The sequence below is a fragment of the Stenella coeruleoalba genome (assembly GCF_951394435.1).
Source record: "Stenella coeruleoalba genome assembly, chromosome: 7".
NCBI classification, from domain to species: domain Eukaryota; kingdom Metazoa; phylum Chordata; class Mammalia; order Artiodactyla; family Delphinidae; genus Stenella; species Stenella coeruleoalba.
Genome location: NC_137153.1, coordinates 74575148 through 74593031, shown reverse-complemented (window position 1 = coordinate 74593031; position 17884 = coordinate 74575148). Strand labels below are relative to the sequence as shown.

At 40.2% G+C, this 17884-nt stretch overlaps 1 protein-coding gene across 11 annotated transcripts in view; it reads left to right on the top strand.

Moving 5' to 3' along the window:
- The window catches only part of TRPM3 (transient receptor potential cation channel subfamily M member 3), a 1004761-nt gene that overhangs the window by 729972 nt on the left and 256905 nt on the right, over nucleotides 1-17884 (top strand). For all 11 annotated transcript variants that reach the window (XR_013829197.1, XM_079927590.1, XM_079927589.1 and 8 more), the window contains 2 exons: nucleotides 3322-3401; nucleotides 4809-5013. Coding sequence is in view for 10 of the 11 variants with exons in the window: in XM_079927590.1 (XP_079783716.1) it covers nucleotides 3322-3401; nucleotides 4809-5013 (285 nt within the window). In the remaining variant the exon portion in view is untranslated. The remainder of the gene's footprint in view (nucleotides 1-3321; nucleotides 3402-4808; nucleotides 5014-17884) is intronic.

Here is a 17884-nt window from a genome sequence, read left to right as displayed (position 1 = left end):
AATAAAAGCACAATAAAGCAAAGCCCACAATAAATCATAGTAAATTGTGCATGATATTTGGTAGAATTCCTAATTCATGTGCTATATGTGCACTCTTCCTGTTATATATTATGCTTTTCTTCTCAAAAAGAGAATCCAACTCAATTATGAATGATGGAAAGATTTTTTTACATTTTCCCCCCTCAAATTTTCTATGCTTTTGCAAGAGAAACTGTTAGTTTGCTAATAATAAGAAATAAAAACTGATCCTCAATCCCTTTGCTGACAGTGAGGTAGCTTTTCACCTTTGAGAAGGTAATTAAGTTGCTAAACTGCACATAAGTCAGATTACTTAAAGACTAACAAACAAGTTGGCAGTCCATATGCAGTCATTCTTATTACACACCTTCCAGGGCCTTCCAAGTTGAAACCAGGATCCATGAGTGAGAGAAATAATGGAGGTGCCCTTGAAAAGTCTAATCTATTTGTTGCGGCCCCCAGATTCTCAAGTTGGGAGTCCTGTGTGATTACACTTCTTTGGGGTAGCCGTTATAATGATCCCCCCCCCTTCTTTTACGTCTTTCTTATATTCTGATGTCTGCCTAATGTCCCACCTCTATCCTTGGCCCCAAGGAGAGAGGAACAGAGAGCAGAGTGTTCATTACTCCACTTGTGGGGACTGGAAGGGGGAAATAAGGAGGGGAAAGGTGCAGGTATGAACTGGTTCCCAGACATGCCTCTAGAAGGCACTCCCAGGCAAGCCCAGATGGCACTGCCCAGATCTAGGGTATTTAATACCAATAACACCTAATTTGGAGAGGCAGTTGAGTAGAGTGGGTAAGAGTGTGAACTCTGGAGTCAGACTGCTCACGTTCAAACTCTGTCTTCTAATCTGCTGCATCTCTGACTCAATTTTTTCATTGGTAAAATGGACATAATAGTAGTACTTCCCTCATGGGCTTCTTGTGTGGCTCCATGGAGATAGTACGTATACAGCGCAACTCCAGGTACATGATGAACCCGTAATAAAGGTTAAGCATTGTTATTAACTACTGAGTGCCTACTATGTGCCAGGTGCTTTCTCTGAATCATTTGCTTTGATTAGTACAACAACTCTCCAAAGTAGCTGTGGTACCCTCATGTTATAGAAAAAGCTCAGGAAAGTTAAATAACTTTTCTGTATACCTTGTTTGTGGCCAGCCAGGCCTTCTGGGAGCATATCATCTTCAGTGCAAAGTGAAATCAATTTAGGTCAGATCTGCTACAGCAGTTTCATAGGAATATCATCTAACCCTTTATCTGAACTTGTAGTACCAGACCAACCTAGGACTGGTCCCTGTTCTTGAGGTGAAAACTTGGTACCTAAATAATGATAACAACTCTGTGTCAGGCATTATGTTTGTGCCCATTTTATAGATGAGGAAAACCAAGGATCAGAGAAATTATACGACTTTGTCCGAGCTGCAGAATCCCATTCACGACAACATTTTCTAACTGCAAACGTCATTGTCTACACATGATACTGCCATTCCTGCTTTCTCTCAATGAGTATTGAGCAGCACTCCCTGAAATTCCCAGATCGTGGGCCACAAAAAAAGGGAAAGTATGCTCTCCCTTTTCTGCTCCCCAAGGTGAAGGAAAAGTTGGTTTCAGATGTCCAGTGAGGAATATTTTTACCATCTATCTGCCAAGAGATGTTATCAAAGAAAGTATTCAGTTTCTAGGAAAAATCACAGCCTATGAATAGTTTAACTTACAGGCTTTTTATGAAGATAAAGACTGGTTATCTATGCTGCTAAGCTCATTTCTGCTGCAAAGATGAACCCACTAGTTTTTCCTATGTATTTGAGAAGAAAAATCTTTAAGAATAGACACTGGGGCTTTTTCCATGCCCAGATGACAAATGACTGCAAATGTTAGTTTTGTGGTGTGAGGGTGCAGAGGGCCACCTGGACCCAGGGATCTCTGTGGCAGGGTGGGTGCTCCTTTTCACTTGGACAATGTTTATACACTCAGAAATTATGCAACCTGATTGTAACCATGACTGAAACAGGATGCAGGTCCTTTGTATCCCTCAAGCATCCCCCGTTGCTACTTTTAAAATGTGCTTTGTCATGAATATAAGACAACTACTTCCTTCTGTGCTACATGCTTGCATAGACTCCACTGTGAGAGAGGAGGCAGGTGCAATATTAAGGGGTTGAGGGCAAACCAGACCTTAGCACAACTTATACAGACATTTGGGTCCCTGGCAGAGTCAATATCAATTACAGCCAACAAGCAGGGGCTTGTAACAGTTAACACTGGTCACTGGGACAGGCCAGGTAAACAGCTTAGTTGCACTTTGGTCCTGTATAGTTTAAAAGTAGGAATTTGGTCCTGATGCTGGGTTAGAGAGAAGACGATACCTTGTAGATATAACATTACATGTTACTCTAGCAACTTCTGTCTTAAACACGCGCTTAGAGAAGGAATCTTCTGAGTAGCTTACTGGATTTCGTAGGAGGCTCCTTTACTGTTTCAAATCCTGCTAAAAAAAGGGGTTAAGGGATGAAGGATGGACACTGCTTTGGAACAAAGATGGTACAGTTTGTTGAAACTTCCTTTATCCTTCTGGGAGCCCAATCTCAGTGGCCAGGCTTCTGGGTGGACAGTCCCAACAGTGTTCATTCTAAGAAGCCATGTTTGCTATGCTGAAAGGCATGTCAGTTGCCAAAAAATGTGGTATCTTCCTTCCAAAGGCATTACCTGTGAAATTTTGGACTGTGATGAAGACATTTATCTTCCTATGTTTCCATTTCCTTTCTTCCCCTCCATATTCAAGCATTGCTAATTTGGATTTTAGTAAAAACATGGTGATGGATTAGGGCTCGAATTATGTAATTTCCTCACCGTTTTTCTCTCTTTCTATAAGGAAAGTATAATGGAAGTGTTAGCCATGAAAACCATATGCTTCTTTAGATATATTTCTTCCTACCACTGAATACTTGTTAACTAAAGGGTTATAAACATCCTGCTCTGTGGCTTTCATTTTCTCTGTAAATAGCATTATTTTTCTGTTCTTCAAAAGTCACTATGAACTTGTATATAGTTTCATTACTAACATTTTTTATTATGGTCATTTCCTTTAACTCTCATATTATAATGTTAAATAACCTAACCAGCAGATTCTGTTAATAATTGATTTTGTTATATGCAGTGTTTATGTGTGAAGTAACCACAATTTCAATTCAGTTTATGATACACTAGTCTCTTAAGTGGTTATGAAATTTTGCTTTCTAGTCAAAAATGCTTAAAGGTTGTGTTCACCTTTCTTCTTCTTTTTTTGTTGTTTTTTTTCAGGCTCAGAAGTCCTGGATAGAAAGAGCGTTTTATAAAAGAGAATGTGTTCACATCATACCCAGCACCAAAGACCCCCATAGGTAATCTTGCTGTCTCTATAATGTAGCAAGAACTTGAAGTAGCAATTATGGGAACAAAAATATGATAGCAGTCACTATCCATTGCAAGAGAACAGATGTTAAAAGATCATTTTTTAATTGTTGCTGGACATCTTTGAAGCAATCTCATATATACACACCATGTAATATGCCATGCCTGCAGTTAATTGTCTGAGAGCCTGTACAAAATAAAAGCTACACCATAGGGAAGGGAATTCATCACTGTCTATAGGAATGGGATATATATATATACATATATATATATATATATGTATATATATATAAAATATATGAATGGGATATATAGATATACGCATATACATATATATATATTTAGTGTGGTTACTGGTTTTCCCTTTCCAGCATTTCATCAAAATGCTTACTTTTTACCAAAATGTTCTGCTACAGTGAAAAAGAGACTTTTAAAGGAAATACTCCTAGCAGATTACTAATTAGACTGCAGACCTTCAGATTTCTATCCAATCACTGGATAGATTTCTATCCAATATTCTACTTACCTTCCTGAAGATCAACAGTATATAAGGTGGAAAGCATTTGGGATAAAGTAACATATGAATGTCTGGAAATGCCCTTATGAAAAGGCAGTAAAATGGAGTAGTTTAAAATATAGACTCTGGAATCTATAGACCAGCTGTATAACCTTGAACAAATTACCTAACCTTCAAAACTATAATATTTTACTCATAAAATGAATGTCACATTGTTAGTATTTAATAAATGATAGCTCTGTATCAGTATTATTGCTAATAGTCATAACAGTGCTAGTAGTAAAGTATGAAGGACATTTTCATGATATGAGGGGTGAATTTTGTTTTCAAATACCTTGTGAATAATTTTTTCATTGTTTCTTCAACAACACTTCAGCTGCAGATCTTCATTCTCAGAATTGAATATATGACAGAGAGTGTCAATTGGAAAAAGACAAGTTAGGTTGTGACTCACATATGATTGAGAGTCCTTATTTAAATGTACCTGTTAAAATTCTTCCCTCAAAGCTGTTCAGTGTCCTTCATGCAAGATTTGATAGATGGGAGGAGTGAGAAGTAGAAAAATCTACATGGCATTCGTTCTTTTCGTTCCAATCCTGAACAATGTGGCAGGTGTGAAAGGTGGTAGGTGCAGAAGGATGGGAGGCATGTTACAGCCTATACAGCTAGAGGAAAATGTGGAGGGGCCAGAAAAGAAAAGAAATGTATGTCAAGTAAATCCCGAGTTCACCATTTGCCAGGTATGGCCACATTATGGTTTCCACCTGAAAACTGACTCGCTGGCTTGCTACGGTTTGTAGGTTTCTCCAGCAGGTTGCCTTCAGTGTGTATTACAGTTGTCACTAATACAAGGGGTTCACTTTGACCTCTTATGTTATAGGTGTTGCTGCGGGCGTTTAATAGGCCAGCATGTCGGCCTCACTCCCAGTATCTCAGTTCTTCAGAATGAGAAAAATGGAAGTCGCCTCTCCCGAAATGACATCCAGTCTGAGAAGTGGTCCATCAGCAAGCACACTCAACTCAGCCCCACAGATGCTTTTGGGACCATTGAGTTCCAAGGAGGCGGCCATTCCAACAAAGCCATGGTAATCAGAAACCATTCAGTCACTTCTCAAATTCTATCTCAGGTCCTGCAAAGGAATGGTGAAGAGCTGGAGATTTAGTCTTTGGGCCGAATCCCAGCTTTGCCAGTCCCTGGCTGGGTGACCTGCTCTAACTGCATTGCTCCTGTGCCTCTCTGCTCTTCCACTGTCAAATGGGGCAAACCTTCCTCTCAGGATTTTTGAAATGATTAGTATGAGATCAGACACAGTGACTCTTGTTTTTAATAATAATAACAAGTAGCTATCTACAGTTATCCACTGTTCATTATTTTATTTTCTGGGTCTCATCCATTGAGACATGTTTTTCTAACTCCTTTGGTAAAAAATATCTTAACTTTAGGTCTCTGTTTCATTCTGTTCGTAACTAGCATTTCTCTCAATTCAAGGTAGAAATTATCATCCCAGACTATTTCCTTCCCTGTTCTAACAGAGATCTTGTCATCCAAATTGAGTGCTTTTTCTTCAAGCAGCTGCGTTCAATAATGTTCTCAATAGAACAACTCCATATGAAAAGCATTTTTTTTTTTTTTGGAAAGGAGACATTAGGAAGTATACAAATTTTACTTCTAAGAGTTGTTGCTTCTAAATTTTTTTTTTTTTTTTTTTGCGGTATGCAGGCCTCTCACTGCTGTGGCCTCTCCCACTGCGGAGCACAGGCTCCGGACGCGCAGGCTCAGCGGCCATGGCTCACGGGCCCAGCCGCTCCGTGGCATGTGGGATCTTCCCGGACTGGGGCACAAACCTGTGTCCCCTGCATTGGCAGGTGGACTCTCAACCACTGTGCCACCAGGGAAGCCCTGTTGCTTCTAAATTTTAGCTTTCATCATGGACCTCTCCCTACTTGGCTGACAGATTTTGCCAGGAGAAAAGTCTACCATGTGTTTTTGGAAATTCTAGAAATGCTGTATTCCAACAAGCTTGCTTCTAACTTTTGAGAGAGAGAGAGTTAGTTGAGGGTGGAGCAGTTGGAGATGACTGTTCTCAGGCATGCCATGGAGCTTTCTGAGTTTGGAGAGGAAATTTTTCTTAGAGAAGCATACTGCAAAATGCAGGGGAAGTCACTTCACACCAGTTACAGTCTAAAAATGTGCAATAAAGCCACCTCTCTTGTCTCTTTCCTCTTCTCTCCCCTTTCCCCCATCCCCCCCTTCCCACTGCAGTATTTTCTTCACCAAGAATAGCTGACCAAGCTATTCTCACAGTTCTTCCCTAAGAAAATTAATTCTGAGCAATGTACTGAAAAGGAGGATGCTATGTGCAACCCGCAGAAAGGCCTGGGGAAAACAAAGAAAGGGTTAGGTAGTCTTGACCTGGACAGAACCAAGGGAAATGAAGATTTGGTAACTTCCTCATCCACTTAAGAGTTGGATATGCCCACACAAGATCCTTAAGGGTTCCTAATTCAATACAGTCCCCATTCACAGTATGAGATTGAACCATATGCAGTGTGGATCCTCTGGAACCGTGCATTAATTAAAAGTCACGAAAGTTCTCCCTATAAGAAAAGTGCTGCAGATGAAGAAGTAGTTTAGCGGTCAATAATCATTATAGAGTAGTATACCCAGTGACTTCATAGGGTGCTTAAATGATGCCTGTAAGCATGGTGCCACAAGCCCATTTTAGCCATTATTTCCTTCATTAATATGCAGTGTCTGTCAAATATAGAGCATAAATTTGGTCTTAAGTAGAGCATTCCTCCAAAGTCATCACCTAGGGAGATTCTAATTACCGTGATGCACGAGTGCACAGAACAAGTTTTGGGGACTGCTTTCAGACAATTTATAGATCATGAGAGAAAAGCACTCTGTATTTTCTTCAAATGATGTTTTTGATCAGAAGTTAATCCCGAGTACCTAAAATTCAAAAAACTTAGGGCTTTGTCACAAACGGCTTCTGCTAGTTTTTAAAAATCAGGTCTGTTCTCAGAAGATAAAGTTTTCCACCACTAAAAATTCTGAAAGAATGAAGTACTAGTTTGGAAGTGAAGAATGTGGGTTTTGGATGCAGACAGTCTAAGATTATCCCAGAACCATCATATATTTGCTGTGTGACATGAGAAACATCAATTAAATTCTCTGGGCCTCAGTAATTTATTGTTATCTAGGAATAATAATACTACCATTATAAATGTTAAATAGATAGCATATGTAAGTCATCTGACACAGTGCCAGGACACATAATAGATGTAAAATTAATTTTAACTGCTATTTGTTCTACTATCATCATTATTGTTTGCTTCAGGCTTTGAAAATTTTTAAAAATATTTTGATTAATACTCTGAAGGACATACATTTGGGTGCATATCTTGGTATATTATTTTAGAAAGTCAAGTCATAATTTTTCAGTTAACCATTTGAAATAATTCAAGAGGGGCTTCCCTGGTGGCGCAGTGGTTGAGAATCTGCCTGCCAATGCAGGGGACACGGGTTCGAGCCCTGGTCTGGGAAGATCCCACATGCCACGGAGCAACTAGGCCCGTGAGCCACAACTACTGAGCCTGCGCGTCTGGAGCCTGTGCTCCACAACAAGAGAGGCCGCGATAGTGAGAGGCCCACGCAGCACGATGAAGAGTGGCCCCCGCTTGCCGCAACTAGAGAAAGACCTTGCACAGAAACAAAGACCCAACACAGCCAAAAATAAATAAATAAATAATAAAAATAAAGGAATTCCTTAAAAAAATTTTAAAAATAATAATAATAATAATTCAAGAAGTTCTGATTTCTTCACCTAGTTCTTAAGCCCCGAATCTGAAGCCACATTGCTTTGTTTATAGTCTGGCCTGTCACTTACTGGTTTAAAATCTGGCCCAGTTTATTTAACTTCCCAGTGCCTTAGTTTACTCATCTGCAAAATGAGGATAGTAATTCCTGCTTTATAGGGCTGTAGCAAGGATTAAGTGAGTCAATATATATTAAGTGCTTAGAAGAGTACCTGGTGTTAAAGCTAAATTAATGTTTGCTATGTTATCACTTCCACTAAGTGTTCACTTACTATAGTTACAGGAGAGGCTTTGCAATCAATTAAAATAAAATGCATAATCTTGAAGTCATATAGAACTGTGTCTAAACACTCACTCTCTCCGCCAGTTAAAAAGTCTTGGTTAGGGCTTCCCCAGTGGCGCAGTGGTTGAGTCCGCCTGCCAATGCAGGGGACACGGGTTTGTGCCCCGGTCTGGGAAGATCCCACATGCCACGGAGCAGCTGGGCCCATGAGCCATGGCTGCTGAGCCTGCGTGTCCGGAGCCTGTGCTCCGCAACGGGAGAGGCCAAAACAATGAGAGACCCGTGTACCGCAAAAAAAAAGTCTTGGCAAACCAATTAACTTAGCTGAGCCTCAAGATTTCTTATTTATAAAGTGGGCATGTTTTCCTTATGAGATGGTTACAAGGATTAGAGAGAATATAAAATCACTGGTATACAGCTAGTGCTCAATATATTTATGAAGATCATAGTAATGGCACAGTGAAGCAGCTTTGTTTACTTCCTAGGAATCCAAAGATATGTTAACATATTTCCACAGGAGTACCAGGCTGCATACACTGGTGTTAGTGACAGTCACTAATTGGAGGCTACCACTGTGGACACCAGTTCATCAGTGACTGGAGACATGTGGCTTGTAAACCACCACATTATACACTTTGACTTCTGCATTGAGTCAACCTCCTGTATCCACTTATTCTAGCAAAACGGAAAATGAGCTGTTACCTGGTATCCTCTCTACTTTACTCACTGTAGACTTCAAAAATTAGACAGCTACTGTAGGTGTGGCATTTGTGCCTTTTATGATGGACAAAGCCAAGATTCCTTCTCATTATACAATTTTCTTCTACCTGAAATTTTTCCCCTCCTAAAAATTTCTAGTGAATTTGAAATTTTTAAGAACCCTGGAGATTGAATCTCCAAATAAATTTACTAGAACATGTGTCCTTCGAAGTATCAATCAAGATACTTTTGCAACTGTTTTCAGGGTCTGTAGCAAATAATAATGACAGTCGCAATAATAATGGCAACTAAAACTTATTAAACATCTACTATGTGCCCAGCACTGTGCCAAGTACTTATCTGTGTTTGTATATTTCATGTTTATGACACTAGCATTATTATTCCTGCATGACAGAATAACATACTAAGGTACAGAAAAGTTAAGTAATTTTCTCTATGTCACACAGCTACTATATGATATGTGTATATTATGGTATCTAACAGTAGAGGAAAAACTTGAAGAGACAGCTAGATCTTTCACTCTGTTCCAGAAGAGTGAACACATTAGGACATTGAACCTTGACAGCCCTCCCCAGGCCCCACATAGCTCTGTCCAGCCCAGAGCTGTCTGTTGGCAGTCAGGTTAGGCAAGGTCAACTACATGATTCGTGGAGCCCAGTATAAAATGAAAATGTAGGCCCTCAGCAGGGGTAGGGAAATCCATGCCCCTTTCCCATGACTGCAGCCCCAACCTGTCAATGGATTGCCATCTCCACACTGGGGGTGCTCAGTATCCAGTGGGGGAGGCTCCCCACAAAGTTGTCCACAACACCCACTGCGGCACTGCCAGGCCAAGGCAAGGACATCCTTACCCTGCCCTCCAGTGCTACAGGCCACATGCCCGACCCTGCCCCTGCCCTTGCCCTTGCCTGCACCCAGGTCCCAGCCAGAGATGGAGGGTAATGATGGAACACGGCCCTGTCAGCTGCCCCAGGCAGGGCTGGGGAGGGGAGGCTAGGCTGGCAGGGATACTAAAGGCAGGAGCCGGGTATGAATGAAATCCCATTCTGGCGAGGCAGCAGGAGGTAGGACGTGCGACTGTGAATGACGTGTGAGCCGAAGCTCCAGGCCCTCTGCACATGCCCCACTGTCCCATCAGCCTTCACTTACAAAACACGGATTCAAGGGTAAATTTGTCAGGAATTTCAAGACAGCAAGTGCAGAACATTAAACCCTGAACACTGCCCTTCTGAGCAGTGTGACTGGGCTGGTGGCACGACCATGAAGCTGGCACTGAGGCTAGGTCTCGCCTGCCCTAGGTGGTCTCAGAGCAGTCACTTCAAGGGGAAACCTTTGTTTCTGAGTCTTAACCTGCCAAATGAGGACCACTTTTTCTTTTTTATTACAACCCAATATTTAACAAGTGGGAGTCCCCACTGTTCATCTAGGCACAATGAGCATTTTGTCCACTTTGGATACTTGGCCTTGAATTATTCCGATTCTCCTGTCTAGACAAAGGGGTGGAGTTATCCATAGGACAGATGACTTGTTTTATCAGGCAGGACAGTCATTTTGTGCCAACCTGTGCCTTCTTTACCTCTTGTTCTCTCCAGCAAACCTACATGCAGTTCATCAAAGGGAAAAATCAGCAACTACTGTCTGTTAAAGAGTGCCAGTCTTTAGATGGGGAAGCCATGGTTAAATATTCACCAAGACTGAAGTGAAACAGGTCAACTAACTTAATATGTCTTTGGTCCCCTTCTCCTGACAAGAATATTTGAAAGTTGAAATGATTTTTAACAAAGTGGTCAAAAAATTCTAGAGGGCAGATTAACTTTGACCTTCATTAATTTTTTAAAAAATAAGATATAACATTAACTTTTCCCCTCAAGACAGCCCAAAATAAAGCACTTAGGTCTTCAAAATGCCGATGTGATCTGGACACAATTTGAGGCAGAATCTGCCATAGTTTGGTAGAAGATACAGATGGAGAAAAGGGACTCATTATTAAAATGTGGTAGGCTATGTGAGAACCATATCTCACATATGTATCTCTGTTACCACATAGACAGTACAGCATGATGTCATAGGACTTTGATCACCAACGACCCTTGAGGGATCAATGCAGTGGTTCTCTACTTGGAGGCTCACAGTAACCTGTGAGGCTACTGCCAATGCCCATGCCCAGGAGTCATTCCCAGAGAGTCGTCTTCATTGGTCTGATATAGAACCTGGACATCCAAAGTGTTTTATTTATTTATTTTATTTATTTATTTTTGACTGCATTGGGTCTTTGTTGTTGTGTGCAGGTTTTCTCTAGTTGCGGTGAACAGGGGCTACTGTTCTTTGCGGTGCGTGGGCTTCTCATTGCGGTGGCTTCTCTTGTTGCAGAGCACAGGCTCTAGGTGCACAGGCTTCAGTAGTTGTGGCCTGCGGCCTCAGTAGTTGTAGCTCACAGGCCCTAGAGCACAGGCTCAGTAGTTGTGGTGCACAGGCTTAGTTGCTCCGTGGCATGTGGGATCTTCCCAGACCAGGGCTGGAACCCGTGTCCCCTGCATTGGCAGGCAGATACTTAAGCACTGCACCACCAGGGAAGTCCCCAAAGTGTTTTAAAAGTTAGCCCGGTTAATCTACCGTTCAGCCAGGCTTAAAAAATACTGAATAATCCCAATCTCTCTACCTATTTTATAGATGAGGCAACTCGAGCCCAGAGAGGTTAAATTATTTTCTGAGAGTCACCCAATTATTTGACAAAGATAGTTCTCAAACTCAGGATCCTTAGCACTCTCCATCAGTTCTGTTTCTTCTCTGTCATGTATTCCTGGTGCAGCTTATAATAGATGTTTTGAAAGGAAGCTAATTACTATTATGTTTCTAACTCTTTATAAGGGTTTCGAAAACTTTCTAATAGAATTATAAAATCACTAGTATTTGATGAGGTTAATTACACTCAAAAGCTGTGAGCAGGAAGAGCTCTCTGTAAAATTATATCCTAGGTTAATGGAGCAATTTTCTGAGCCCTTCCCAGGACTCTGTGGTATTCTGTCCTCAGTTCTCAGACTTGACAAACCCCAGTGAGATAGCAGTGAAACCAGCGTCTCTCACACTTTACGGAGAAAGAAGTTGTGACACAGAACAGAGACATTCAGAGCTGACAGTGAGTGAAGGATTCTCTTTCCTCTCTCTTCTCTATACCAAGCCACATCTTACCAAAAAATTCATGCCCCCCAAATCCATTCCTGGGCTGTTAAACAACCTGGCAGTTCATGCAGATGCCTTATAAAAACCAGAACATGAGGACCAAGGAAGAAGGTACTAAGACACTAAAGCTCTGGTTTAGGCATTTTCTTACTAGACTGGGCTCCAGGTAACTTTTAAAACTGACTGAGAGAGCAATACCAAAATGGCCCAACAGCAGACATTGTTGGGTCCTTTCTCAAAGACTCTTCTTTATCTGGGGCTGAGTTTATTAAATTATTTAGAAAAGTAAGCAGTGCTGGACTTAATTAGACAGATTCTTATTTGCTTACTAATCATCTCTTCCAGTTAATGCTGAGCTGACTTATAGACCAGGTAAGTATAACCTAATTAAGGACTTGTATTTAAACTTCTCAAGTCACCCACATAATTCTCTTTGGGTTTTCCCTTGCTGTTTACTCAGCTTATTAGATCAGGTTGAGCCCCTTATTACAGTTGTTGTATAATTTAGAGAATTATCCCTGTGCTTCATTTTCACACTTAGAGCTGTAACTGTTGAGTCAGCCGGGATGTAAGCCTTCTTCTCTGAGCATTACCAGAGAGTGTGTGAGAGGGAGTAGGTAAAACTGAGGAGCTACTCAGGCAGGTGGGGAGGCTGTCAGCTGCATGACGTCTACAACCTTATACTCTTAAAATGCTTTAGGATTAAATCTGATTTTTTAAAAATTATCTTTCTTTGCATTATACAGATTTGATCTGGGAATCACTGACTGACATGCACAAAATACATTAAATAAATCCCAGTTCACAAAACAAAATAGCTCATCACTGGACTATAGCTAACTAAGAAGCTTTATATAGCATGGTATGGTTTTTGAGGGGTTTTGTAATTGCTCTGTTGCTTTCCAGTTGCCACCTTGAAATCTCTAGACCATTATTAGACTGGCAGTACCTTTGGAAAGCCTTTCTGAAGCTGGGAATAAAACTAGAATGTATCAATATCACTTCAACTTCTGATCTCAGTCACAGACCTATAGGGAAGGAAGAACCGACATTCCTCAAGAAACTCATCTTGTTCTAGAAAATTTTATACAAAAGCAATTCTGGCAGAAAATTCATAGAGTACCCCTGCAACTAGGTCATATGCTCAGTGAAGTTTTATATTATTTCTAAACCTTTAGCTTTGGCTTATCAGCATCCATCACCTGGAAGCACCTGTTATCTAACATTGAAGAACCACAAAAACAATATAGAATAAATTACAATGGCATTTTCAGTCCCAAAGTTTTGTGGGTCATCAAACTAGGAATCCAATAACAGTGACACCTTACATTTGCATTCCACATATTTTCTTTCTAGGGAACTTTTGCATACATTAAACCACCATAAGCATTAAACATTTGGTGCAAAACCAACGGCTCCATGGACTTGGAAAGCTGATATCAGCAAAATGGTCTCAGCAGTCTGATGCAACATATTCTCCTTGGCCACAACTTTAATTTAAAATACTCATTTAAAATGGGGCTACAGAGAATTAGAAAATGAAATGATGCTTGTCACAGATCTCAACAGAAAGGAAAATGGGGCAAATTCCCACTACAGGCTCAGAAGAAAGGCATTGAAAATACTGTTAAAGTAAATTTAGCTATAGTAGTTCCATTACTCAGAAAAAGTACTACTGAAATATACCAATTGGTTATTTCCCCAAATTAAAGATGGCTTCACAGTGAGAGTTAGAAAGATTTGTCATTTACCATTTCCTAGAGTGCAACCAGATTTATTGTTCTGTAAATATCTTCCCTTTTCATTTAAAAAGCTGGGCAAAATGATGTGAGTAAAAATTTAGGGCTGAAAAGGTGACAGAGTAATTATCAGAGACAAATTGCTCCACAGCAAGTCAAGATCAGAATACCAAAGGAAGATTATTATTATTTTAAATTAAACAACCCCAGCCTATTCTAAGTAGTGATGGCTGCTTCTCCACTTTCCAGCCTTCACCCGCCCTGGGTGTTGTAAAGGGAAGGATACTGTCTGGTTTGTGACACCTCTCTACCAGTTTAATGCAGTGAGGCCATAGTAAGGTTGAGTTCTACTTTGACAAGTGAATAGTAACATTTCTAATGATGAGGCAGGTTAGAGTGGCTTTAGAAAAAACTGCAGTGAAATCACCTCCTAAACAAAAATAAATTTAGCAACTGGAAGAAGCAAAAACTCAAGAGTTTTAGCTACCAAAGCCCTCTGCCATTCGAACAAAAGAAAAGCTCTAGTTTGCTCTTATAGTCTCACTTGCAAAATTTCATTTGTAAGTTTGCGGTTTGGAATTCAAAGTACGTGTTTTTGTGAAAATCATGCTTGTATGCATTGGCCTCCAAAGCACCTAAGAATAGATCAAATAGTACTATTTCAAGTAGAGCTAACTTCTGTTTTATACAGTACATTCTTTAGATGCTTTTCTGAATCTCATTAGCTCATCACACAGGCTTTCTGCTGCCAGGCAGGGGCACTAATGGTCGCAGTGCAGGCATGGGTAACTCATTTGAGCTCAATTTATTTCTAGAAATTAAAAGTAAGGAGCTAAGGGCATGAGGGAGAAGGATAGGATAGGTAGCCAGACAGAGGTAACATTTTCCCTCTGGACAGGTACTTTTTATAACTTGCACCAGTCACTCCTCTGATAGCTCAGAGTTGAGAAACAAAGGGCTGCTTCGAAGGGGACATTAAAGAGCTAATGGCAAGTTATCTGGATCCTGTTGTATGCAGAAGTCATTTATAATGTGAGTGCTTGTAACTCTTATCCAATTTACATATACTGATTTTTCTAACGTTCCAGGCATTTCCCAGAATTTAATCTTTAGTGTTCTGTGTGGTGGTCAGGATCACCCTTATTTTACAAGAGAGGGTCTCAAACTGATCAAATGACTTACAGTGCCTGTACTGTAACTGTTGCTAGAGTGTGATGCCACACGTGATTGGGAAACCTGCAAATAGGAGCACACATCACCACATCAGAGTACTGCCCAGGTAACAAAATTTAATATACACGTTAGGAAGATTTCTTGTTATTTGTAAGGTGATCCCTTGGCAATTAATGAGCTCACAAGTGGACAGTCAAAATTGCTTCTCTTGACAACCAGAATAGCTCCTAATTTCAAATCACATTGACCTTTGAGCAGGAATTGATTAATTGCTCTGGGTACAACCATTTATGACCTTGAAGCTGCTGATTCAGCACCTGAGTTAACTGTTATATTACAAGCACTGGGAGAATTACTGAATAACCTGATTCTTATGGGTATAAGAATATAATTTAAAAATTGAAATCTCCAGGTAATCATAAAGTGTCATTTTATCCCATAGTTTTAATTATCCTCTTATCCCTAAACTGTTTCCTTGAGCTGCTAAACAATAACATACAAAAAGTAACAAATTGATTCATTTAAATGCTTCCTTTTTTTAAAAAATCTTTTATTCTCCAAGGGAAGGAAAAAATAAATCTAAAATAATGGCCGACATTAAAGGAACAGGGACACCCAGTATTTATGTTATTTATCAGTTTCTGGATATCAGGGGTGGGCTGTCATTAATCATGTGTTCCTTTGTATAAGAATTAGTCCTGGTGAAAAAAAATTAGGTAGTTGAAATTGAGTAGCTTATCAGTGGCTGCACTTTCCTACTTCTCATGGCCTGAGTAATTTTCCATTATTTCCTCCATTCTTCTGTTTGATTTTTGTGTAAAATATTGAGTGTTCTTTCTTCCCTCCGGCCCAGTGATAAACGCTAGACACACCACTTAGAATCTTTGGTCTGGGGAAGAGTTGTAATCCTTGCTACTCCTGTGGTCCCTGGGGAGCTAGTTAGAAATGCAAAACCTCAAGTCCCACCTCATACCTACTGAATCAGAACCTGCATTTTTGAGGTCCCCTGGGTGAGTTTTGCATGTTAAAGTTTGAGAAGCACAGCTCAACCTAGAGTTTTCAGTGTAACAGTAGCTTTAATAATGGGTTAGGTGAGTGGTTAATTACTAGATAACTAATTCTGACTCCCAGTCACTCACCTTCCCTGGGTCTCAGTGTCATCTGTAAAGCAGAAGAACTGAAATAGAGTATTTCTAGTTCCCATGATTGCTAAGATATTTCTAAACTCCCTTTTATTTCTAAGATTGTAACTACATCATAGCCAGTACTGAAAGGCTTATCCAAAATCGTAGGTCAGACCAAACATGATCCCTCCACTCAAAGATCTTGCAAATAGGGAGATAAAACTGACACAAACAAGAAACAACAGGAAAAAAATGTATATTAGACTGGGTTTGACTGAGAGTTATATTGAGTCAACATGAGCTTGCATTCCAAGGAGCAGTCAATAAGAGCCTTTGAAAGACAAGAATGATTTATGTAGATGAAAGGGGAGGGACTGGGTTTTCTAGGACTTGGGGAATAACATTAGCCAAATACAGAGAGAAGCGGGGGAACGCCTCTTAAATGAGTAGGGTAAGGCCAAATTGTGGGGACCATGACAGGCAGAATGGGAGTTTATGTATGATGTAACTATTTGAATTGAGAAATAATATGATCAAAAAGGAATTGGGGAAAGAAATCTGCCTGTTGGTGTCTCATTGAGAACACAGGGTTAGAGGAACCAGTAGGACTGTTGCCACAACCCAAAATGACATCCTAGTAAAGAGCATTCTTATTTATTCTTAAAATAACAACTGAAGCAATAGAAGGAAAGGCCTGGATGAGAGCACCATTTGAGAAATGGATCGTTAGGACTCGCAGACTGCTTGGTTGTAAGTGAAGGAAAAGGAGAAGTGAGAGAGGAGGCATTTATGTTTTTGAGGTCAAGAGCAAGGACCTGGAGTCAGACAGACCTGGGGTGTGAATCCTGTCATCACCACTTAACAGCTGTTGAACTTACTGTTCTTTCCTGTCCCCCGTAAATGTGGATGCCACCAACCTCGTAATTGGGAGGAGTCCATGAAATGATGCATGTAAAGCACACAGTATGTATGTACCTGGAACACAGGGATTTGATTGTAGGTTTGGGGTTTTTTCTCAGTAGTTAAGAAATTGAGAGTAGAGAGAAATATGGATAGAGAGCCTATGAGCAACATGACCTTACACAGGCCAGACACTGAATACCTCTGTTTGTTCGTCTGTAAGACAGAGAACCAGGGACAAGGTGATCTAAGGTCATTCATTCATTCCCCCACTGGAGCACTTATTAACTGAGTAACAAGTGTTTCGTGATCACCAGCAAGCTTTTCTTCGTTTCCTAGCTAGGAAAAAGATGAAGCTAGTTCAAAAGGAATTTTAACATATTCACTAGATTCGTTGGTCACTTTCCAGTGAACTACTTACATGATCAGTAAATTGGGTTCCTTATTGGTAAGTTGTAACTTTAGAAGCCCCAAAGAGAATTATTTACCAAGTGAGGCTTATTCCTAAAAATGCATTAGAATTATTATTACTAATTACCATAAATAATTGAACTCCATAATATGTTATTTTTTTAATATTATTTATTTATTTATTTAATTTTATTTTGGCTGTGCCAGGTCTTAGTTGCGACGTGTGCAATATCTTCATTGCTAGCATGTGGGATCTTTAGTTGTGGCATGCGGGCTTCTTAGTTGTGGCATGTGAACTCTTAGTTGCAGCATGCATGTGGGATCTAGTTCCCCGACCAGGGATCAAACCCAGGCCCCCTGCATTGGGAGCGTGGAGTCTTACCCACTAGATCACCGTAATATGTTATTTAGCTAGGTTACACATACTAAAATTATTACACAATCTCTGTAGTGATTTAGTATGATTGCCATATCTTTTCACATTGAGTTAATTAGTAATGTATGTGTGTCTGTTCCCAGACACTACCTGTGGCTCAGAATCTCACATTATTTACCTGGCTAAATGAAACGTGCAGGTAGGATTGCTCAGTGAGGCATCTTGAAG